The 20410-nt window shown below is 34.9% G+C and overlaps 1 protein-coding gene across 1 annotated transcript in view; it reads right to left on the reverse strand.

Annotated features, from left to right (window-relative positions):
- Positions 1 to 833: 833 nt before the first annotated feature.
- The window catches only part of LOC100373174 (QRFP-like peptide receptor), a 36642-nt gene continuing 17065 nt past the window's right edge, over positions 834 to 20410 (reverse strand). Inside the window, exon 2 of the mRNA XM_006817845.2 lies at positions 834 to 1732. Coding sequence (XP_006817908.2) covers positions 834 to 1732 — 899 coding nt within the window. The remainder of the gene's footprint in view (positions 1733 to 20410) is intronic.

A 20410-nucleotide genomic window follows, 5' to 3' on the forward strand; every position in this document is an offset into this window, starting at 1 on the left:
AGATGTTTATTTGGTTGGAATTAATTAACTTCGCGAAGACGAATCCGGATTCAGGTTAATATACATACACTATACAAATGAAAGGAAAGAAAATGTCTCAACCCACAACATATACAGCAATTTGATAAACAGCAACCATATCATCGTTTAATAAAACGCTCGCTATTGCCGCCTTGTACGAAGGCATTTGGCTATTTTGTTGATGAGTCTTATAAAAACAGTTTGCGACACCTAACAGAGCGTTGATTGATTTCGTACAAATTAATGCATTGAATTATTACGCATCGATGCTTCAATAATCGGAGGCAGAATACCATAATCTTAGTTCAGTTCAAGTACGTACGACGTCTCGGTGATCTAAAAGCTGAAGTTTCTTCTTTTTAACACACGATAAACCCACATGTCTTGATAAATTGGCTGCAGTTACTATTGTATACATATCATACACGATTTCTGTACGTTGCAGTTTAGTCTACGACGTTGGGGTATCGTCATTCAGTTGTATTTTCCTCCTGACAATTACTTACTTACTATATGGAGTCAATTAAAGATATAGCAACATTTATATAAATATTATATTACAAAATCTGACATTAATATATTAAGGGTATTCATTAATTTTCAAGGCAGTCTTTTGAAGTTTAACCAAATCCGGCTTTTAGTAATCCGGTAAACGCTCGTCAAATTAACGGAAGCATGTTGTATTTCTCAACAGTTAGGGCATGGCACGACCTTAACCGTTCAGTTTATATTATTGCGCCGTTTGAATACTTGAGTAGAACTGCTTTATTCCGATCGATCACGCGAGATGTTCTCCACAATTGTACGTGGCTTCAAACTGCACTACCCTTTCTATTACCGTAGGTACGTGATTTTGTGGACGAACCTTGCGTCGATAATGACGTCTCTCGTCTGCCTGTAAATCGCTTGAATTTAATAACTTTTACAAATTGTTTTCTGAACTTAGTTGACATGATATTGTAAACCATGGGGTTTAAAGATGAGTTCACATAAGTTAGAATGCGGCAAATAATGACAAGTGTGTATACACCGTCAACGCCAAGTGACATGTGCTGCTCAGTGGAACCATATTTGAACCATAAGCTGACGACACGCTGAGGTAGTAGGCAGACGAAGAAAAATACCACAACAATAATTAGCATATGCACAACGCGTTTTCGAATTTGCATCTGTGTATAAAATGAATTCATTGCACATTGTCTGTTAGTGTTGCGGACTTTTTTTTCTGGTGTACCATTATCCCGAATCAAAGCGTATGAATGCATGGTATATTCCTCGTTTGTTTTTGACGACACCTTGGCAAATCGTACTCCAATACTGCTATAAGACGGCATCTTCTTATTTAACTCAAATGCAACTCTCAAATATAGACCAATCAGTACGAACAATGGAAGCCAGAAGAATATCACAGCGCAGGAAATGACGTATATTTCTGCAAGTGGGGAAACGTTGTAAGTTCCACAATTAAACAACTCGTCGCCATTTTCCGTGACGTCATATAAGATGTGTTGCGCCATGAGTATATACGGGATACTAGCTCCACACGCAATCAGCCATATTAGCACACATATCCGTACTGTCTTCTTTGGTGTAATGGTGTATTGTGCCTTCAGTGGATAGCATATGGCAACGAACCGTTCAATAGCCACAGCTACCAGGGTCAGTATGGACGCCTGAGAAGCAGAGTATTCCAGGAAAGGTACCAGTTTACCTAAAGGGATAAAATCGATACAAATTAATTTTGTTGCTGTGGTTGTGTATAGTAATACATATACTAATATAATACATAATAATTTTTTTTATACATCTGTCACTGTAACGTCATAAGTTACAGCGTGCCGTAATGTTACGCTATTTTACGGGGTATTTTCATCCTACCATATTAGAAAATACGAATTCCAAATATGGAACACGCTTAATAAAAACAAACATGGCTGCTACCAGGGTTTGACTGGACTCCACAGAAAGAAGTTCGCTAGTTCTGTTTAATTTTTTTTGGATTTTGGCATTCCCATGATGTATCATTGGAAGGAAAAGCTGTATAATAATAAGGTTACTACTAGGATACCTCAAAGTGTTCACTCAGACAGTACGCCGTCGCGTCGAACGCCGCTGCGCGTCGATGCTCCCGCTGTACTGTCTTCGTGCATACTTTGAGGTATCCTCGTAATAACCTCATAATATAAATCCGACCCTTACATTCAAGAAGTATTACTTCGATTCCTTATATCGAATTTCCGTTTAATGAAAAACAAAACAAAAACAATAATGATATCGTTTTATAACGAGATGGTTGTTTTTTTCAGTGATTCCGTTGTTGAACCAAATTTCAAAATAATTTTGTATTTCATTCGTTTATTTAATTGCATAATGCATTATCGATCTTTTAGGGCAAAGTTTCAAATTCCAAATGTTGAAAACAGTACAAAGGTGTTCTAAATCACTAATATTTTGTTTATAAAGTTTATTACAACAAAACAAAATTTACACTTCTGAAATTAATGTCCACCTGAGGTGCATTTGGTGGCCTTTGGTTTATTTGATGTCAATCACAACAATAGATTTCTCGTGGTTACGTGTCACAGCATACGACTTTGTGGGGGTACCCTTTACACTAAATGGTAGGTGTGGTTTCAATGACAAATGTTAACCTTCAGCCAATAGAACCACGAGATAATTTCGCAAGTATGAACCAATAATATTTTTTCTGCACAACAATTAGCATAAAACAAATCGTTTCATTTTCCCACGCTTACATTGTATCTATCGGGCCAGCGTCTGGACGAACTTTATATAACAGACTTGCTGCAAAATTTAAAGATTGAAAGCAAATTTCCAAATTTTCGGTTAGAACACTTCAATATATCATAATTCAACGTTTAATTTTCATTATATTGTTGTGATGAAAATCAAATAAACGAATGACCACCATACGCACCTATTGTGGGCATTAATTTAAAAGTATACATGTTGTTGTGTGGTAATTAATAAAATAGCAAAATATTGATGTTTTTAAAAACCTGTGCATCGTTTTCAACATTTGTAAGTTGGCACTTAACGCATTCGTTCGTTAATGCATTGTACAATAGAATAAACGAATGTCCACCATATGCCACGGATGTTTAATACAATTGATTTTCTGTTATTTCAGTACATCAATTCCACAATCAACAAATATGTCTGAAGACAAAACCTTACGATGTTTAAAATCTGTATTGGACGTAATAAAACATGGTCGAAAAAATCTGTTTTTGAAAGGTGCATGATTTAGGAGCAAGGTAATGTTTTGTGGTGCATATTCAAATTTGCAGTGGTCTACAACTATGCATGTTCTTCAAATACAAGTTTCAGGTTTCGCAGAGGTTAGTGGAATATATTGTTTTAGCTGATTGTGACATAGCTTAGTTCCCCTAGTTCAGACACTAGAATTGTGGTACGGTGTTATTGCAACAAGATAGTTAGAAAGACCAGTTTTTATGAATCATTAAAAAAATGTCTCACACTATTTTGATTTCTAATGTAGTTCGAATGTTTTTTTAACATTTAAGACGATGAAAACATCGTATTTTCATTAAGCAAATGTAAATGTTGAATGAAAGTAAAGCAGGTCACGTAAACGACTAATTAATCTAATTAAATGCTTAATGGTGTCTTGTGTGAACTACACTATACATAACACTCGTATGACGTCAGTTCAGTAAGAATACTCAGTTCAATTCAATTAAGAAGCATTGATCTTGTCTACTACTCTTTATTAGGTCTTCCCTTTCAGCTACAATTAATCATGATATGTTTTGAGTCAAAGTCCGCACATTTACCTAAGGCAGTTATTGTAGTGGGTCATGTGTGTTCAATTATGATGCGGATGACGTATATGATATTAAAGTAGTATTAATATAACAAATACTTGAATTTCTAATAACCTTTGATGATAAATTTCTAAGGGCACAATATCGTTTGATATGTATGTCGCAGTCGTTTAATTTTTGCAGTGGATTTTTATGTTTCGTTTATGACAATAAATATTAATTATGAATAATTATATATAACGTTTAAGCGAGTGTTTCATATATTGTGCGAACGGCAATCATTTTTTGATCAATTCCCGTTAAAAGATAAATTATCTAAGCCAGATGTTTTCTTAGAATTAATTATTTTATTTGGGGGTTGTGATTAAGCAAATAAAAGGTTTAACAATATGACAGTCTATGGTGCATGTGATATGGCATTTATTTTGGAATGAAAATGATAGCGAAGGAAGCTTTCAATCATAAATATGAGACAAAATGTCAACCCAAACGATGGAAATATACTAGTGTCATTAAATCGTTATGCGAACACATAGATGTGCATTTTCACAAAAAATAATGAGAGATGTTAATGCAGATACAATATTATCGTTATTCGAGGTTCCCGTTAAACTTGTTCTATACCCATAACGTTGTAATGATTAGCCATATGTAAATTTGGTCTGTTCGCTTTTTATTGAATAATAGTAGTTGGTGAAGAATAAGTCATATTTCCAGAAATCAATATCTTCAATGTTACCATGACGACTTGTGTATACAATGTATTATGTACATTTTCGCAATGCGGTCATGCTGAAATGTACATAAGACAATTGTTCAGAACCGCATCCCCAGTGTAATCCTGTCTCGTGTAATGTGTAACATGCCTCCACACGTTGACAAATAAATATCTTAAATGCCCTGTATAATGCTACCTAATTAACGCCAAACTCATTGCCAAACATTACATACAAAATCCACATTTAAATCATAACTTACTGCTTATTTTTTTAGACTAACTCATTGGCTCAAAAACATGTGTTTTTTGTTACTCACTTCCCAGTTGTCTATTTCGGAGCATTTGTATTCTGTCAGTTTGAAGTATATAAACCGTATAAATGATAGCGAGTTTAATGAGCGCATCTGACATTCTGCATGAGATTATGCGGGTAGGATTTTCTTCTATTTAGTGAAGGTAATAAGAACATCGTAAACGTTGTACTTTATTCTCTAAAACTGCGATTCACTAAGCTCATTCCAAATTGTAAGTAGATTGTATCTGACAATTGAGAAATTCTAAATGTGAATGATGAATCAAGCGTCTGAACAGTCCTAATACATTATCTTCAAAAGAAGAAAACAAATCCTCAAGAGATAACTTATTTAATTTTGGTAACATATCATAGAAGTTAAAAGGGGTCAATACTATGCATCATATTACAAAAATGAGTTGCGATTATTTCGCCTCTTTATAGTTTTGGTTTAAATTGTCAACATGTATTTTTGATACTGTACAGATACTGTAAGGCTAACCACTTGCGGCAAAAATTATACATTTCATGTAATCGCAATTCTGTAAATTGGTGCATCATATCACTACAATCACTGTGTCTGTTTTCACTGGGCTTGGATATACTACAAATCAAATACATTTACAAAGGATGCAATCCCATTTTGCGTTTGCAGGCTACCATATAGATTTGATTAGCATAGACGGACTAACTTCCGAGCTTCATCGCACAGACATGGAATCGATGCTAAACAGAAACTGCGAAACAACCCTGTTAAGTATTGCTATATAATATAAGTACATCCATACATTTCATCGTAATTGCACAATAAACACATATTGGCGGCGACTTTGTTTCTTGGTAATTCGTGACATCCTACTCGGATCAAGTATTTACTGTGCATTTTATCGTAAACACCAGGTGCGCTTTTGGTTATAACCTGCATTTAATATACAGACAATGGATGCGGCCTTGAATGACTAATTAGCTACGGCTTACTATAGAAAATTGCTACATTTAAAGCATACAAATTATTGTTACAATGTGTTCAATATTCCCTCAAGTGTGTATGATTAGTGTAAAAAAAAACTAACCAAATGTGCATATATTTAAAAAAAATAAGCGTTTATGTATCATATATATTTAAGAAATTAGACATGGTATACCACGAGGTTTTGCACAGAACGATTCATACGAGCAGTGACGCTAGAGTGGCAAGACTGTCTGTGTGATATTATATTATATACACCATTATAATTGTGGCGAGCATTAAACATGTATTGGTCCTCCAATGCAATGTTTTAAACCAGGAAATCAAACTACAACGAGCCTTTCGCGGCCATTTTATACACCGACAAAAATAAATTTAAACCTCCCGTACTCACAATTCAGTTTGATGCAATGTAAAGCTTGTGATATTCTGAAATGAAAATATTATGTTTCTAGACTTAAACAGGATACTCGCTTCTCAAATTTTACATTTCGATAAAATTAACTTATATTCATATTTTGGAATCTGCGTATAAAGAGTATATTGGACACACACAGCGACGTATTCATGTTGTTGGTACTAGTATAATATACTATAATATTATTATCAGCATATCTAAATTCGCTGTACACTCAGTATATCCTTTTTCAATGAATACAAATCGGCAATGAGTGAAGTAATAAACCTAAATTTTAATTCGTTGTTTCCACATGTATACAATGTACATACAATTTTTGTCGAGGAAAACACGCATTAGCAGCTTCATAGTGAGTTGTTAAAAGCCATTAAATTAACCATTATACCCGATACTACGTGACAAAAACGTTTTGATATTTTTGTAGATTTCAAATAGTCACACTTTGTCTTGACACCAATATCAAACCATTAACCCATTAAATATCTGCTCCGGGTTTATACAAAAAAAAAATGGAGACCAGTTTCAGTACACTCCGTGGTTATGTTTCGGGATGGAGTGCTCCACTATCAGACTCTTTTTGATTATCTGAATGCATCAAGAACTTTAATCTGCTGCTGTATGTAATCAAAAACTATTTTTAGGGTACGATTTTGATTTAGAAAATTCAAGCGGAACTATCGTTCTTGTCCAAAAGCTGAGAAGTCATGTTTTGAACAGCCATTCAAGTCTCCAAATTAACTGTCAATCACAGGTTTTATCTAATTAAACTAATCTAATTTACAATATTTTCAAGGCAGACAATGGTAAACGTAGGATGTTATCACATTGGATTAGCACAATGAGTAACGTTTGCACACATAGCAAAGAATTAGAAGCAACTTCAAATGACATTTCCCATGATGCACTGGTATAATTCCAAAAATTGCTAGGCCGGGCTTTAACGCTTCGGATTGTACGTCTTTTTTTGAATGTATAAAATTCAAATTAAATCTGATTCAGTTTTTTTTATATATACCTCTATCATCTTATTGACAAAAGTTAACACGTGCCATAGCATTTCTGAATATTGAACGATTACGTCATTTTTTCTCTTTATAACTCTAGCTTTCATAAACCAAATGTATGGGCTGGGAAGATGTTATCATAGGAACACGACACGCATGGATTCAGAGAGTACACAGACGTATTGCCCTCCACTATGCGTCAATACTAGTAGATAGTTCCACTGTATTGTATGTCTTCGAAAACACACTCGTCTTCGTGTTAATATTTTTTTTACTCTTATTTAAGTTACATTTTGATTAATATGTGTGTTCAGTGATTGCTACATGGCATGTGTTTTTAGTATGGACAAACCGGGAAACAACTACCACTACTTCGACAACTTGAATATATTTCAATCAAGAGACTTTGTAGTAAAAATGAAGTCAAACACTCCAATTCATCGAGGCATGTAGTTATGATAAAGTAAACCTTCGGCGGGGTTTAATGCGTGAATATTTCCTCTTCAGTCTATTTGTCATTTGATGGGTATTTAAATTTTCATCAGGCCGTGTTTTGTAACGTACCTTGTCTCATGGGGTTCACCGGAACCAGCGAGCTAAGAGAGTAACTCATGTGCATGAATCCCTGAGGGATATCCGTATGTCATCTCGAGTAATATGATTTTATTGATATAATCCATCCGAACAATTTGATTTCAATGATTTTTCTACATCTGCATTGAACTGTTACAAATACACATTTAAACATATTATCTCCTTGTTACACATTAGTTTTTGGCGTTGAATAACAACTCAAACACAAGGAACGTTGCCTAAATGTGTTGGTACTTATACACTCAGTACGTTTCAATCATAAAACATTCCCGTAAGTTATTGTTGACATAAATTTCCTAAACCGAGGACAGGAACTATGACACAGCGTGACATGCCGGTAATTGAAAAATCGTCTCACAGGTCAATCCTGTTTGTAAATTAATTATGTATGCAAAATCACGATAGCGTCAATGCACATTTCTATAAATGGCCTTACTTGAGGTCGCAAAATTGACATTTTCGTAGCCGTATGACCGCCAAGACCAACATTAGGATGGGTAAGATAATAAATATTCATGCCGTAAAGATTCACCAATAAAAACGTCCACTGGCCTACACGAGCGTCAATTATTTCAGTTGATTGAGAACAATTTCTACCCTTGAAAGTTCCGGATCGCTTGAATGAAAGGTATCCATCGAAAACGATAAATTATTCAGTGTACAGACATGAATGTTGATTAATGATTAATTTCACCAAAAACTAAATATTGTGGGTCTCTCTGTTGATGACTCTTCTAACCGAGTTTATATAGAATTGTAACAATATATTGATGATTTATTGCATCAAAGTAGATTTATATACGAAAACACTTTGAGTACGTCCAGTCTCGGTCCCAATAATGTGTGTACGTGTCACAAAGCATCTGCATTATGCAACACCATTTGTATCTAGGGACCTGACTAAAAAGGTTGATCGGCCACGGATAAGTCGAGCAGATAAAATAGTAAAAAAAATTGCCAGTAGGATATGTTTGATATTGAAAGCCTAGGGCGGAAAGAAACTAAACGTACATGTTATTGAGCAGTAATGATAAATTAGAATACGCATCCCGGATATTAAAACCAAATGTCAAAACATTGTTCGAGAAATAACGCTAATCCATGATTTCCCTATAAACGAACGATCTATTCAACTAGAAAAGCCTCTAAAAGGAAGTTAATATTATTTAAATAGTAATAATATCACATTATTATTACTACCAGTTATTGAGAGGTAGACTTAACTAGATATTTGATAGGTAACGTCCATCCATGCAATAATACGACATTATCACGAGAATTGCACAATGTATGCACACAGGCAGTGCGGTGATCGTATTAACCGTTGAGTGAAAATGTAATGAGAAATAAAACCCCAAAAGGACAATAAAACAAACTAAACCTAGTTTATTATATTTAAGCAAAATTGTAATGTTTGGACGAGGCAGTACATTTATGCGGTTTGGTACGAATGCAGATACTAACAGCTTTGTAAGGAGTGGTAAATTATATTGTTTTCTGTACTTGATGTAATAACGATTTTATTTTTTTCAGCGAACATTCTTCTAATTATGACAAATAAACAACTACAACTCAAATATGGTTATATAATCGGACAATTGGCTAAATTGAACACAATAACATCATGATAAACACAAAGATTAAACTCATACAATCAGTAATATCATTTATTGTCTCATATGGTTGCGAAACACAGAAATGGAATGCTTTAGACGTTTACTAAAGATATCATGGGAAGAATTTCGCACCAACGAATCAGTAAGAATCGAAACAGAGAGGAATAGTACTTTGGCACATACATTCATGCATGGGAGGCTACAGACAGGGATTGATGGAGAGAAATCCCAAACGGCCACAGGCTATCACAATATATATGGTGTAAACACACATATATAGCGAAACCTAATGAATGTACAGGGTTACAGTTATCAAGGTGTCCACCCATCATCAGGAAGTTTGTTACGGGGTATAAGTACGGTAAAAGCTTCCCGGGATTCCCAGGCATTTTATTTTGCATTCAGACGATGTCCTTTAATTGACAAGTCAGTCTGCATCCCTTCAACAAATTAGATAATGTTTGCAAAGGGTAATTTAGCATTACTTTGGCCTTTTTTCAGCACCCCGATTATCAGCACTAACATTTACTTTCCGTAATGGCCGTGGGGCCATTGCATCATTTCTTTTTCAGCCAACCTTCTTTTCTTGTACGGGGGACTCAATTCTGCCCCCATTTACGTGTTATTCGATTCTTCCTATCCACGATCGATGGACCAAGTTACCTCAAACTTGCTTTCGATATTGGTTGATGGCCTACTTGTCTTGTACTTGCAGAGGGTTTGGTGGGGGTGGGGGGGTGGGGGGTACTCGTATGACCCAATTTTATTGTTTGAATACTACTAATGCTATGTGATCAACACCCCGCCTGAATGATAAACCGTTCAATTTTAAGCACTTAAAACACCGGATATAACTATTTGTTTTTAAATATACCTAGCGCTTCACAACTAATCACAATGCTCCATAATTTTCCGTACTCTAAATCTCCTGTTTCAAGTCAAATCTGTTAGGACATGTTATACACCTTTGATTCAGTTTTCTCTAACTTGTATATAGAATGCATGACATCGACGAGGTTTTACTGAGCTGTAAAAGACACACGATGATTAGCTTAGAACTCGGAACTCACAGAAGAGTAGTCTAAATAACACGCTGTTTATATATCTTATATATATTGGAACATATATCATACTTTTGACAATATGATTTATATCATGATATTCATGAGTTAACAAATTTAATAAGGACAATGATATAAGAACAATGACTACACATTAATCACGCACACGTGTACTCCATTCACGCATTGCATTGTAAATGTTATAGAACTTTTATGGCATATTCCATATAAAAATATTCATTCGAACTTGACACGTGTAACACACAACAGAATAAATATTCATAATATTTTTTAAAACCTCCATGCAAAAGTTACCGAGCTTCAATTAAATGCGACCCATGTTATTTTTTTTTTCATTCAAATAACTACAAAACAGACAGAATATCTGCCATGTTAACTTAATTATGTCTAATATAATCCCAGACAAAACTGCATTGATTCTGGATCATTTTCCAACACTTTTTTTGCCAGAGTTGGTTCATCTCATCATGACGTGTGTTTGTTTTCTGCAGACCAGAAAGAAGTACTCCCCAAGTTCGTAGCTGTATCAAAAAGGACGCTAAAGATGTCTGTCACCTGCAAAACCAGCCAGACATCTTTCAAAACCATATTCAAATTATGGTTACACTCTCTTAAATATTACTAATTGAGGCTAATCTAAACTGTCAATATGGTCCAATTTTCTCAAGTTCTCTGGTACATACAAAAATCATCGACTGCGGTACCTGTCTTTGTTTCAGTCACGGTAAGATTACTACCAATCCAAACAAAGATGTTTGATAAGTGTTCAATATTAAATGATTTGGTTATCCAGATTTTTTCACGTGACATTAGCAAAACACAATATATTGGAAGGCACACACTCATAGAAGGCATATTCTCAAACAACATAGGCTTGGGGTAAATTGAGTAAAAGATAAATATAGTCATATAAATGCAGAAATGAAAGACCTAGCAGATCGAAATTAGTTGCCCAATGGGTTATATTGCCTTAAAGTCGGAGGGTACATAGAGAAATTACATCAACACATGCCATTTACACGGGCTCCTGATACAAGAATAATAATCGAGAAAATGAAATAGATTTAAATGTCAATAATTCAGAAATTGAAATTTGATCACATAACTCTTAGCGAGAGAGCTGATAATAATATAGCATTTCACGAGGGATTTGAAAAGGGTTAAATAAATGCGGCGTTGAATTGGTATATAAAGATATCCATTAATAGCATATAATGAGAGCGTTGATCACAGGAAAGCGGCGGCTAATTCAAGAACCTATTAGAAATTGATGCTATAAGTTTTATCTCATAAGGAACCTTTGGAAGGACAAGAAATGTGATTGAGTATGATGTCACTTGAAGTATCTAAAACATACAACAGTGTAATCATATTTCAGAGCTGACATTGAATGTCGACAAATAAGGTCGTTTACTATCTGCTGAATTAGTAGCCTTAATATTTAACTGCTTCAAAACACTACTTGTCCGCCTGTTGAGAATAGATTCTACACAATATAACTAAAATATAATGCCAACGTAAGGTATATGGACGGTTATCAAAATGTATGTAAATATGTAATACATTTTCCATCTACCTTCAATATAAATGAATGAAATTTATACTTACATATTTAAAATACTTTTTTTTAATTAAACATTGCATATTTTACTCATTGACAAAGAACAGTTTTACCTTGTTTGCACTTTTGCCATGTTTGTAGTTTGTGCATATTGGAGAATTGGCAAAAAATATGATTTCGTTATGCACACAATTGATTTTTTTCTCTTAAAAGCTACAGTGTCTGCATAATACATCTTTGTGAGCTATACAAAAAATGCCTACGAAAATCAATGATAGCATTTTTCATCTAATCGATTCACGTTTATGATATCCACTGCTACAAAATGATCGGTCTTTGCAAAGTTTGGATTTGCGATATGTGTGTTTTATATTTTTTAAAACCCGGGTCAAAAAAGCCTTATTTTTTGTATTCATCGAATACTGCAAAATATTGCAACAGCTGAAACAATTGAAAAATAACCGTTCCCAGTAGAAAGTATACCACACGATTTTGACTATATATAGAGTGAATTGGTCAAACTCGAGTGGCATAATCGATTCTGGGGAGCTTATTCCGTTTATATTACACCTTAAATATAATTTCCTCATTTTTATTAACTGTGATGACTTTAATATCGTGGATATAATACCAGAATCAACATTGATTAGTGCACATCGATTATGAAACTGTTTTCGTTCCATCTTCACTAAACACAGTGCCAACACAATAATTGGAAATATTCCATTTCGAGAAATCACATCAGTTTTCGGACATTTCAAGACACTAAATACTATTGAAATATTATTTTAGTTATTTCAAAAAATATAGCTCTATGTATTGCTTCATAATATTTTGAATCCATATTCTCAGAGATTCGTTTACCTAAATTCTTGTTTGGTATTTTTGAAAAAGAAGATCGGGTGATACTATAAACAAACATTCGTTTAGTTTTGGTGAGCGACGAAGCTCAACATACCTTCATTCACAATTCTGATTAAGGTAGCGGGACTATTATTTGCATACTTGTTTTCATCTTCTAATTGTGACTAAATGACTACAAATAGACCCGGGAAAGTATATATTTTTAGAATCGCCAGACTTCAAGCTTTTCACAAGTGTATTTTGCATGCCCGTATCTGCAATCTACGACGCGTTACTCAATCAAAGGTGAAAAATTACTTTTTCTGTAAAAAAAAATAATTACGCATTTATGCTGGCGATAAGAAGTATTTTTTTTCACTTTTCCTAGTTGTTCAATAGTCTGGTAAATTGAATGTGTCTGGTTAGTTTTATTCAAGCAACGCGTTTTAAAAAATAGTGTCCTGAATTTCAATTACTGTTTTAGTCGCATTGCCCCCAACTCAAACCACAACTCGTTGGTAAATAATCGATGAAATAGTTTGTCTGGACACATTCAAGTTCCTCTCATTGTCACCTTAAAGCTGTGAAAATTTGGTGTTAATCCGACGACAATAAGTATACGTTATTTTTTGTTAAAGACCTTGTATTTTGAAAAACATAAACTCCTAGAAAATGTCCATGAAGTCACAACAAAGATTTTCAAGCTTGTTTATCGGCACAATCAATTTGTTTTCCCATCAAAGTCTGTTTTACCATGTGTAGGGACATCCAAATGTGTAAGGCTATTGGAAACCAAAAAAATAAAGGAATGGGATAGCTATAATTGGATAAATTCGGCATATGAAAACACCAAAATCATTGATTTTTTTTCAGTGGTTGTGTGACCTTGTGTCTGACACATTCATATGCAAATGACTAATCTGTGAAACAAACAGGGGCGGAGACAAACCACTCAAATGTTTGGAAACACTCATTGTGTGTCAGATAGCTACTGATAACACATCCTAACATTGCTTTGTCTTGAGTTTATCTTTGAAACTTATAGGCACACAGATTAAACCTGTTTGTTGGTTTTTGGAAAACACTACTGAGGCTGCCTTGCTTCCCTTCAGAAAATCTATATTTTAACCAACTTACATGACATTCTATGTTATATTGACTTTATCATATGAAAGTTTATGGTGCATTTCATCAATTAATAAATAAATGTGAAAATCGTAATTTTCAACACAAATAATAGTCTCGCTACCTTAAGGTAGCAGAATAGTTTTTTGAGCACTTTTCACATTTTTTTTTGAAAATCACACGAATAGCTCCCTAAGGCATGCTACATACATTGGTGTATTTATTTTATTGAAAATGAATATCTTGTACAAGTAAACTGGTTTTTTTCTTGTGTGCAAACAAATGGCCACGTTTTTGTTTATCCAGTGTACACCCAACTAGTGCATCTCATTAATATGCATGGTTAACAAACATAACTGAACTGAGGGTAAATAGTTTTAAGTTGGGCCACTTTCTTTATTTGCTATTTCCAAACAACTGATAAGATATCTGTTTGTAGTTTACACACAACTGATAAAATATGTGCACTGCTGCCTTTTTAGATGAGGAAGTATAGCAAAGACAAAACAATCGCTTTTGAAACACAACAAATTTGGAATAAACAAAAAAGTACATGAATGTACCACTTCAATGTAATTATATGTTAACAGAATAAAAACTTACAATCAATTTCTGTAATATTTTTCTTGGCTTTGTCATTGAAAGGTGTTTGACCACGGGGTTACTTTCTTAGTCCAGAAGTAATGCAGTTACATTGGGGGGGGGTCCCTTTTACAAAATACGGTTGCAAACAATAAAATACAGCCATTTGTGGTGACTATGCATTGCATGAAAATTCTGATAACAGGCCACAAACTACATGTAAAGGTTGATCAATGATAAGAATATGCTGGGACCTGGTATATATAAAACCCATTTTTCAGAGGAGTTTTCACCAAGTAGGCATGCATGCTTAGGTTTTTCTAAATTCCTAAATTATATTACATGTAATAAATCTGTCTGATAAATACTTGGTTGTTTTATCTAATGTACTCATGCGAACAAAATGCACGGCAACGAAATAGTAGCGTGCCCCCCCCCCCCCGGCCGACGTCTTGACATCGGATATGGGCCAGTGTTTCACGCAAGGCAAGAATTGACTTTTTCGTACGACTTCGGTAAAAAATAAAAGTATCATCTAAAATCTAGGTAGTTTTTATAGATGATAACAGTGAGTCCGGTTACAATTAAATTTTGAAGAGATTCATCGAGACTGCGACGGTAAAACTCTGTTTTGCGGGATTTAATTTTTAATAGCACAGGAAATGCTACATGCCGGCATACACCACTGGGTCACATTTTACAATTATTCTATTCACACCAATTAAAAAGCAGGGCAGCTTCCTTCATTAATGTGCAAAATATGCAAAGAAGGATAGGGTTATCAGTAATTCTTTAGTTTAGTTGTCATTCACTAATTTTGGACGAGATAGTAAGCACGCGAAAATTTCCAAAAAAAAGAAAGTGAGGAAGAAAGAAGAAAAACGTCAAAAGAACGTTCACTCCTGTCAAAAAATGATGAAAGAGACGATGCTGGGTTCGTACAGAAAAGATTTCCCCGTCGAAACCAGTGTCAGCCATGAAGTGGGCGAAGAAAGTTTTACCGTGACAGAGTCCGATGAATCAGACTTCGATATAGTGGGTGATACTCCTGTTCAAAACGTTCGAGAGATGTCCGAGTGTATCTCTCAGGAAAATATTTTTACCTTCCGACGTAGAAGAAGAAAGTGAGAGTGAATGTCACGGCCAATCGTTTAAAGACGGCGAGATTCGACTCGTTGACATGGCACTGTTGAATGGTGCCCTAGAAAAAGAGATTTGTCAATTTTGCAAAGTAGGCAATATCTCAATAGTGGAGCGCAGGCGTCACGGTCTGGGCAGTCAGTTTGAAATTCTTTGCACGCAAGGAGATTGTGTTCGATCGAAACTGAGCCAGCCTAGCTTCCCGTCATCCCGAAAGAAGGGAGCAGTTTTCGAAATAAATAGAAAGGCTGCCATTGGCAGCGATTGGAAAGGAACGGCGCGCTCTGGTGAAACTGTCGAGCTATTTGGGGTTACCTCAACCAGTAACGGGTCCGCCCTTTCGCCAGTATGTACGGGCTGCGGCCGAAAATGCAGAGTTACTATTGGAAGACGAGTTTTAAGAAGCAGCCCAGGAATTGCGGGAAATCAAGTTCAATCTAAAAGGAATTGAAAACGAAGAAGAGACGGCTGACGTGGCAGTGAAAGTTGATGTTAGTTGGGGTAGTCGTGGATTTTGTCGGAAGGTGTTCTTCTGCCTCCAGGAGACTTCGAAACTCGTGGCATGCTTGGAAATACAACGGCCCAAAAATAAATACACTGTATTTGCAAACACTTCAACTGCCAAGTGTAGTGTCTGTATTGTTTGTTACTTGCAAACAGAACCGCACAACTTTGCATAATCCAAGCTTTAATGAATGACGTCACCATTCGTTATCAGCACAGACCGCCACAAAACTCCATAGCGTGAAAACGGCCAAAAAACAAAGTTTTTCACACATATAAATGTTGATTGATGATTTTTCTCGAAAACAACTTTCAAAGTATTTCATTTACAATTAGCCCATGTGAATTTTGCTTCTATAACGGGATTTAACGTTGATTGAAGTTTGAAATCATAAAAGTGCCGATTTCTCTGTGTTCGGTTTCTGGCAATTACCGTTGACCTAATTTTAAATAGCGTTTCAGTGAGTAGCGCTACAATGTCGCGGTTTAGCTTTTCTTACTCTTTAGTATGTTGGCTTCATATCCGTATTTACATATTTGCAAAATTCTATTGCGTTTTTTCACAAAACTCGCGCAAATCACCGATTTACACTAACTTTAACACCAAAAAACGTGTTAGAAATTTGTGATTTTCGGAAAGAAAGAAAAAACTTAATGCAAAAAATAGAAATACGGATTTGAACTTCATGACCTTTGCTTCAAAACAGTGTACAGTTTTTGATCACATGAATGACTGTAGAGATGACAATTAAAATTTTATTCACGTTAGTTAAATTATCAGCCCAGCCGATTTTCAGAATCACGTGACGCTAAAACAAACACAATGTTCACAAAATATTAATAATAGGAAAATACAAGTCAAGAGCATTCAAAACATATATAGATTGTATGGTTTCTTGTAAAATTTATTCCGATTATAGGTGTTTACATTTTTCATTCAAATAAACTATCCTGCTACCTTAAGTATTCCAATGCAAAATATTATAGTTTGGATGTAATTTTAGGCTGAATTTTAGTTTTCTGTTACTATTATAATGAGAATCTTGCATTTATATGTGTTATGAATTGCAGAAGTTTATGCTGAATGGGGGGTGGAAGGTGATTTGAAAGTGGCTTAGTCACTCGTCATTTTGGAGTTTGTGTACAGTTATGATACCATGATACCCTGCGTCATTTCATATTTTGCTATTTTCTCTATTATGAACGCTATAATGCGCATTTTTTTTAAATGTAGAATATCTGCTAAAATATTCTTTCACTACTTTATCTGTACAGAACAGTGTTGAGTTGGTTCAATGTGGGAGGTGCTTGTGTATAATGGAGTTCTATGTGTGTAGCTGCCTGACTTGACAGTAAATGATTTGTTTGTTTGTTCATGGTATGCTGGACATGTTCTCTAATATATGACATTAGAAGCGAGTTATTTTAACGCCGTTCACTTAGCCGATATGACGATGAGTCACATGGAAAAGGGTTAAACGAGAATAAATCAACTTTTCTCCAGATAAAGAACTAACAAATGTCACGTGATTAGTTTTTGGCGCCTGTTTTCCATTTAGATGCCACAACAGATTGCAATTTCTACTTAAGTAATTTTATTCACTTGTATGAACAACTATCCGAAACCTATTCTAGACAATATAATGTCGAGATACAGTTTATTAGTTAATCATGGTGCAAACAGTATAAGCGTTTCAGCGACCTTACGTGAGTACCCGTCAAACGAACGTGCGTCTCGCCATTGTGTACGAGGCTACTCGTCGCATAATCCGCTAAGCAAATATGGTTACAAAATAATCCATCTATTCCCTGCTATACGCAAGCTTTCGGGGAATAGAGAGTGATTTACTAAAATATTTACTTCGTTACGAAAATTGCAAAACACCTTGAGCATATGTCACAAGTATTAAAATACTATAGTGACAGTAATCCGGCTGTGTCCTGCTTGGATCCCATGCAGATGCGACATAGGAATATTAAACATAGACATTTTACTGGGAGCCATTGACGTAGAGACTATGTAAGATTTTTGACAAGCTACTCCATTTCAGCTCAAGCTTTTATTCTAATAGTCGAAAACAATTCTGACAAAAACTAAGTCCAATTACATGGCCCGAGTACCAATATATATTCCAATTAATAATCGATCTGTTCTCCGAGATACACAAAGAGTTTAACTGTAATGAGTATTACAACTGCCGCGGCAAAACCAGAAACAATAAACGTTGCTTTGGGTTGTGACTTGAACTGAAGAACTTCAGATCATTTGTAATCTGATAAAGATATCCACCAATTAACCTTAGGGCCTACTGAATTGATAGCAACCGTGTATTTAATAATATGGTTTTTACTCGACATTTATTTCAAGTCTACTACATATTTAGTGAGAGTGCATCGTTTGCACATTGGTTTTTTTTTTCATTACATTGCAGTGATTCATAATTATTTCCAAATTGACGATACTATTTAATAAATAATGCGGAAATAATGATATATTTAGTCTATACAAATCCAAAATATTTTCCACTCACTGTTCCTGTACTAGAAGTTGTAACAACTCAACTTCACCAGGGTAAGCTTTGTATATAGCACACAATGACATTGCTAGAGCTGGGCTTTGTTCATCAGTACGTACGGGATTACGTATTCAGTAATCCAGTTTCCACACGGAACATAAATTCTGTCAACGCACATACACTCATGCTTGTAAAGTGCTTGGAAACACGGTAATACTGTGGCATTATTGATCTACGGAAATATACTTGTACTGCGAACAGACTCTGATAGCTACTGAGTTTAATCATTTGCGACATGATCATAATGAAATTTTTATTTCACTTTTTAGAGCAGGACACGTACGCTTGTATTACAGTGGCCAATACAGTGTTACCATGGATGCTAGATATACATTTTTTATACCCGTCCGCTGTAATTATATTGTGATGTGATGACCAACACATTGGGTTAACATATTCGATGGTTTCGAACTCACCCCAAACCTGTTTCATGTGTGTACCAGATATGGAGAGGGAATTGCAAGATACAATTGGCTGAACAAATCTCCTCATCTGCATAAATTTACGCATGCGCGATTTACTGCATAACAACGGGGTCAAGTTTGCACAGTTTAGATTAAATATGCTAATAACGTCAATGGGATTATGACGTAGCCATATCTTATGAATATTATTTGGACGTCCAATTGTTAATCGAAATGTTTAATCATAAAACACTGCAACCACATATTTTCGGCCTCGAATAGTTATTAGAGAGACTGTATATGGTTCTTATCATAATGAAATGACTATGAGACATTCGGTTTTTCATATTATTAGAATATCAGGTGTGATTGAAATTCATAGCGCCACCAACGGTGATTGCACTCGGCTATGCGTCAAAGTTACATTTATGGAAAATGACAAGATGACATTTTACTCTGGTACTATTGCCAAAAATTGCGTAAAATTGCGTAAGATGTTCCCTATTATAAAAAATAAATATTATTAATTTTCCATGTCTCGATATTACATGATAAAAATCAAGGCAGTATGATTGGTTCATAATAGCAGATTGAATATTTGAGAGTATCACAAAATACGTAATATTCTAAGATGTTGATGGTACAATGATCTTGAATTATTATTATTAAATATATTATTACAGAATGTTTTCAAATGTCTGTTAAAATGCGTGTGTGATCTAAAGCCCATATTTCAGTCTCCCAATCCCAAGTTCTCCCTCAGTAATTTGTTTCACCCACGTCTAATGGCGATTATTCAGGGTTTGGGAAAGAGTCGCGGGTTGAATTGATTCCGAAATTAATAATTATGTTACCAATGCATTTTATAAACTGTAAATATAATTATGGAAACAAAATTAATTATATACTAGCAATCTGTGACCAGGAACGGCGATTATGTATGTAATCCAGGACGCTCTACGATGTTTGTGATACACGCTCATAAATTACAATCACTGGGTTGGTTTCCAGCTTTTAGGAGGTACGAAATGGAGATATGGAATAAACAGGATATCTTATTCGGGATTCCACTATATCATATTTATTAAACTCGTGTAGTCATTTTCATTCTAACTCGATACAATGTAGCGAGCGTGGAATCTTTTACCCAG

The sequence above is a fragment of the Saccoglossus kowalevskii genome, chromosome 10 (assembly GCF_978046115.1).
Source record: "Saccoglossus kowalevskii chromosome 10, keSacKowa6.1, whole genome shotgun sequence".
NCBI lineage: Eukaryota > Metazoa > Hemichordata > Enteropneusta > Harrimaniidae > Saccoglossus > Saccoglossus kowalevskii.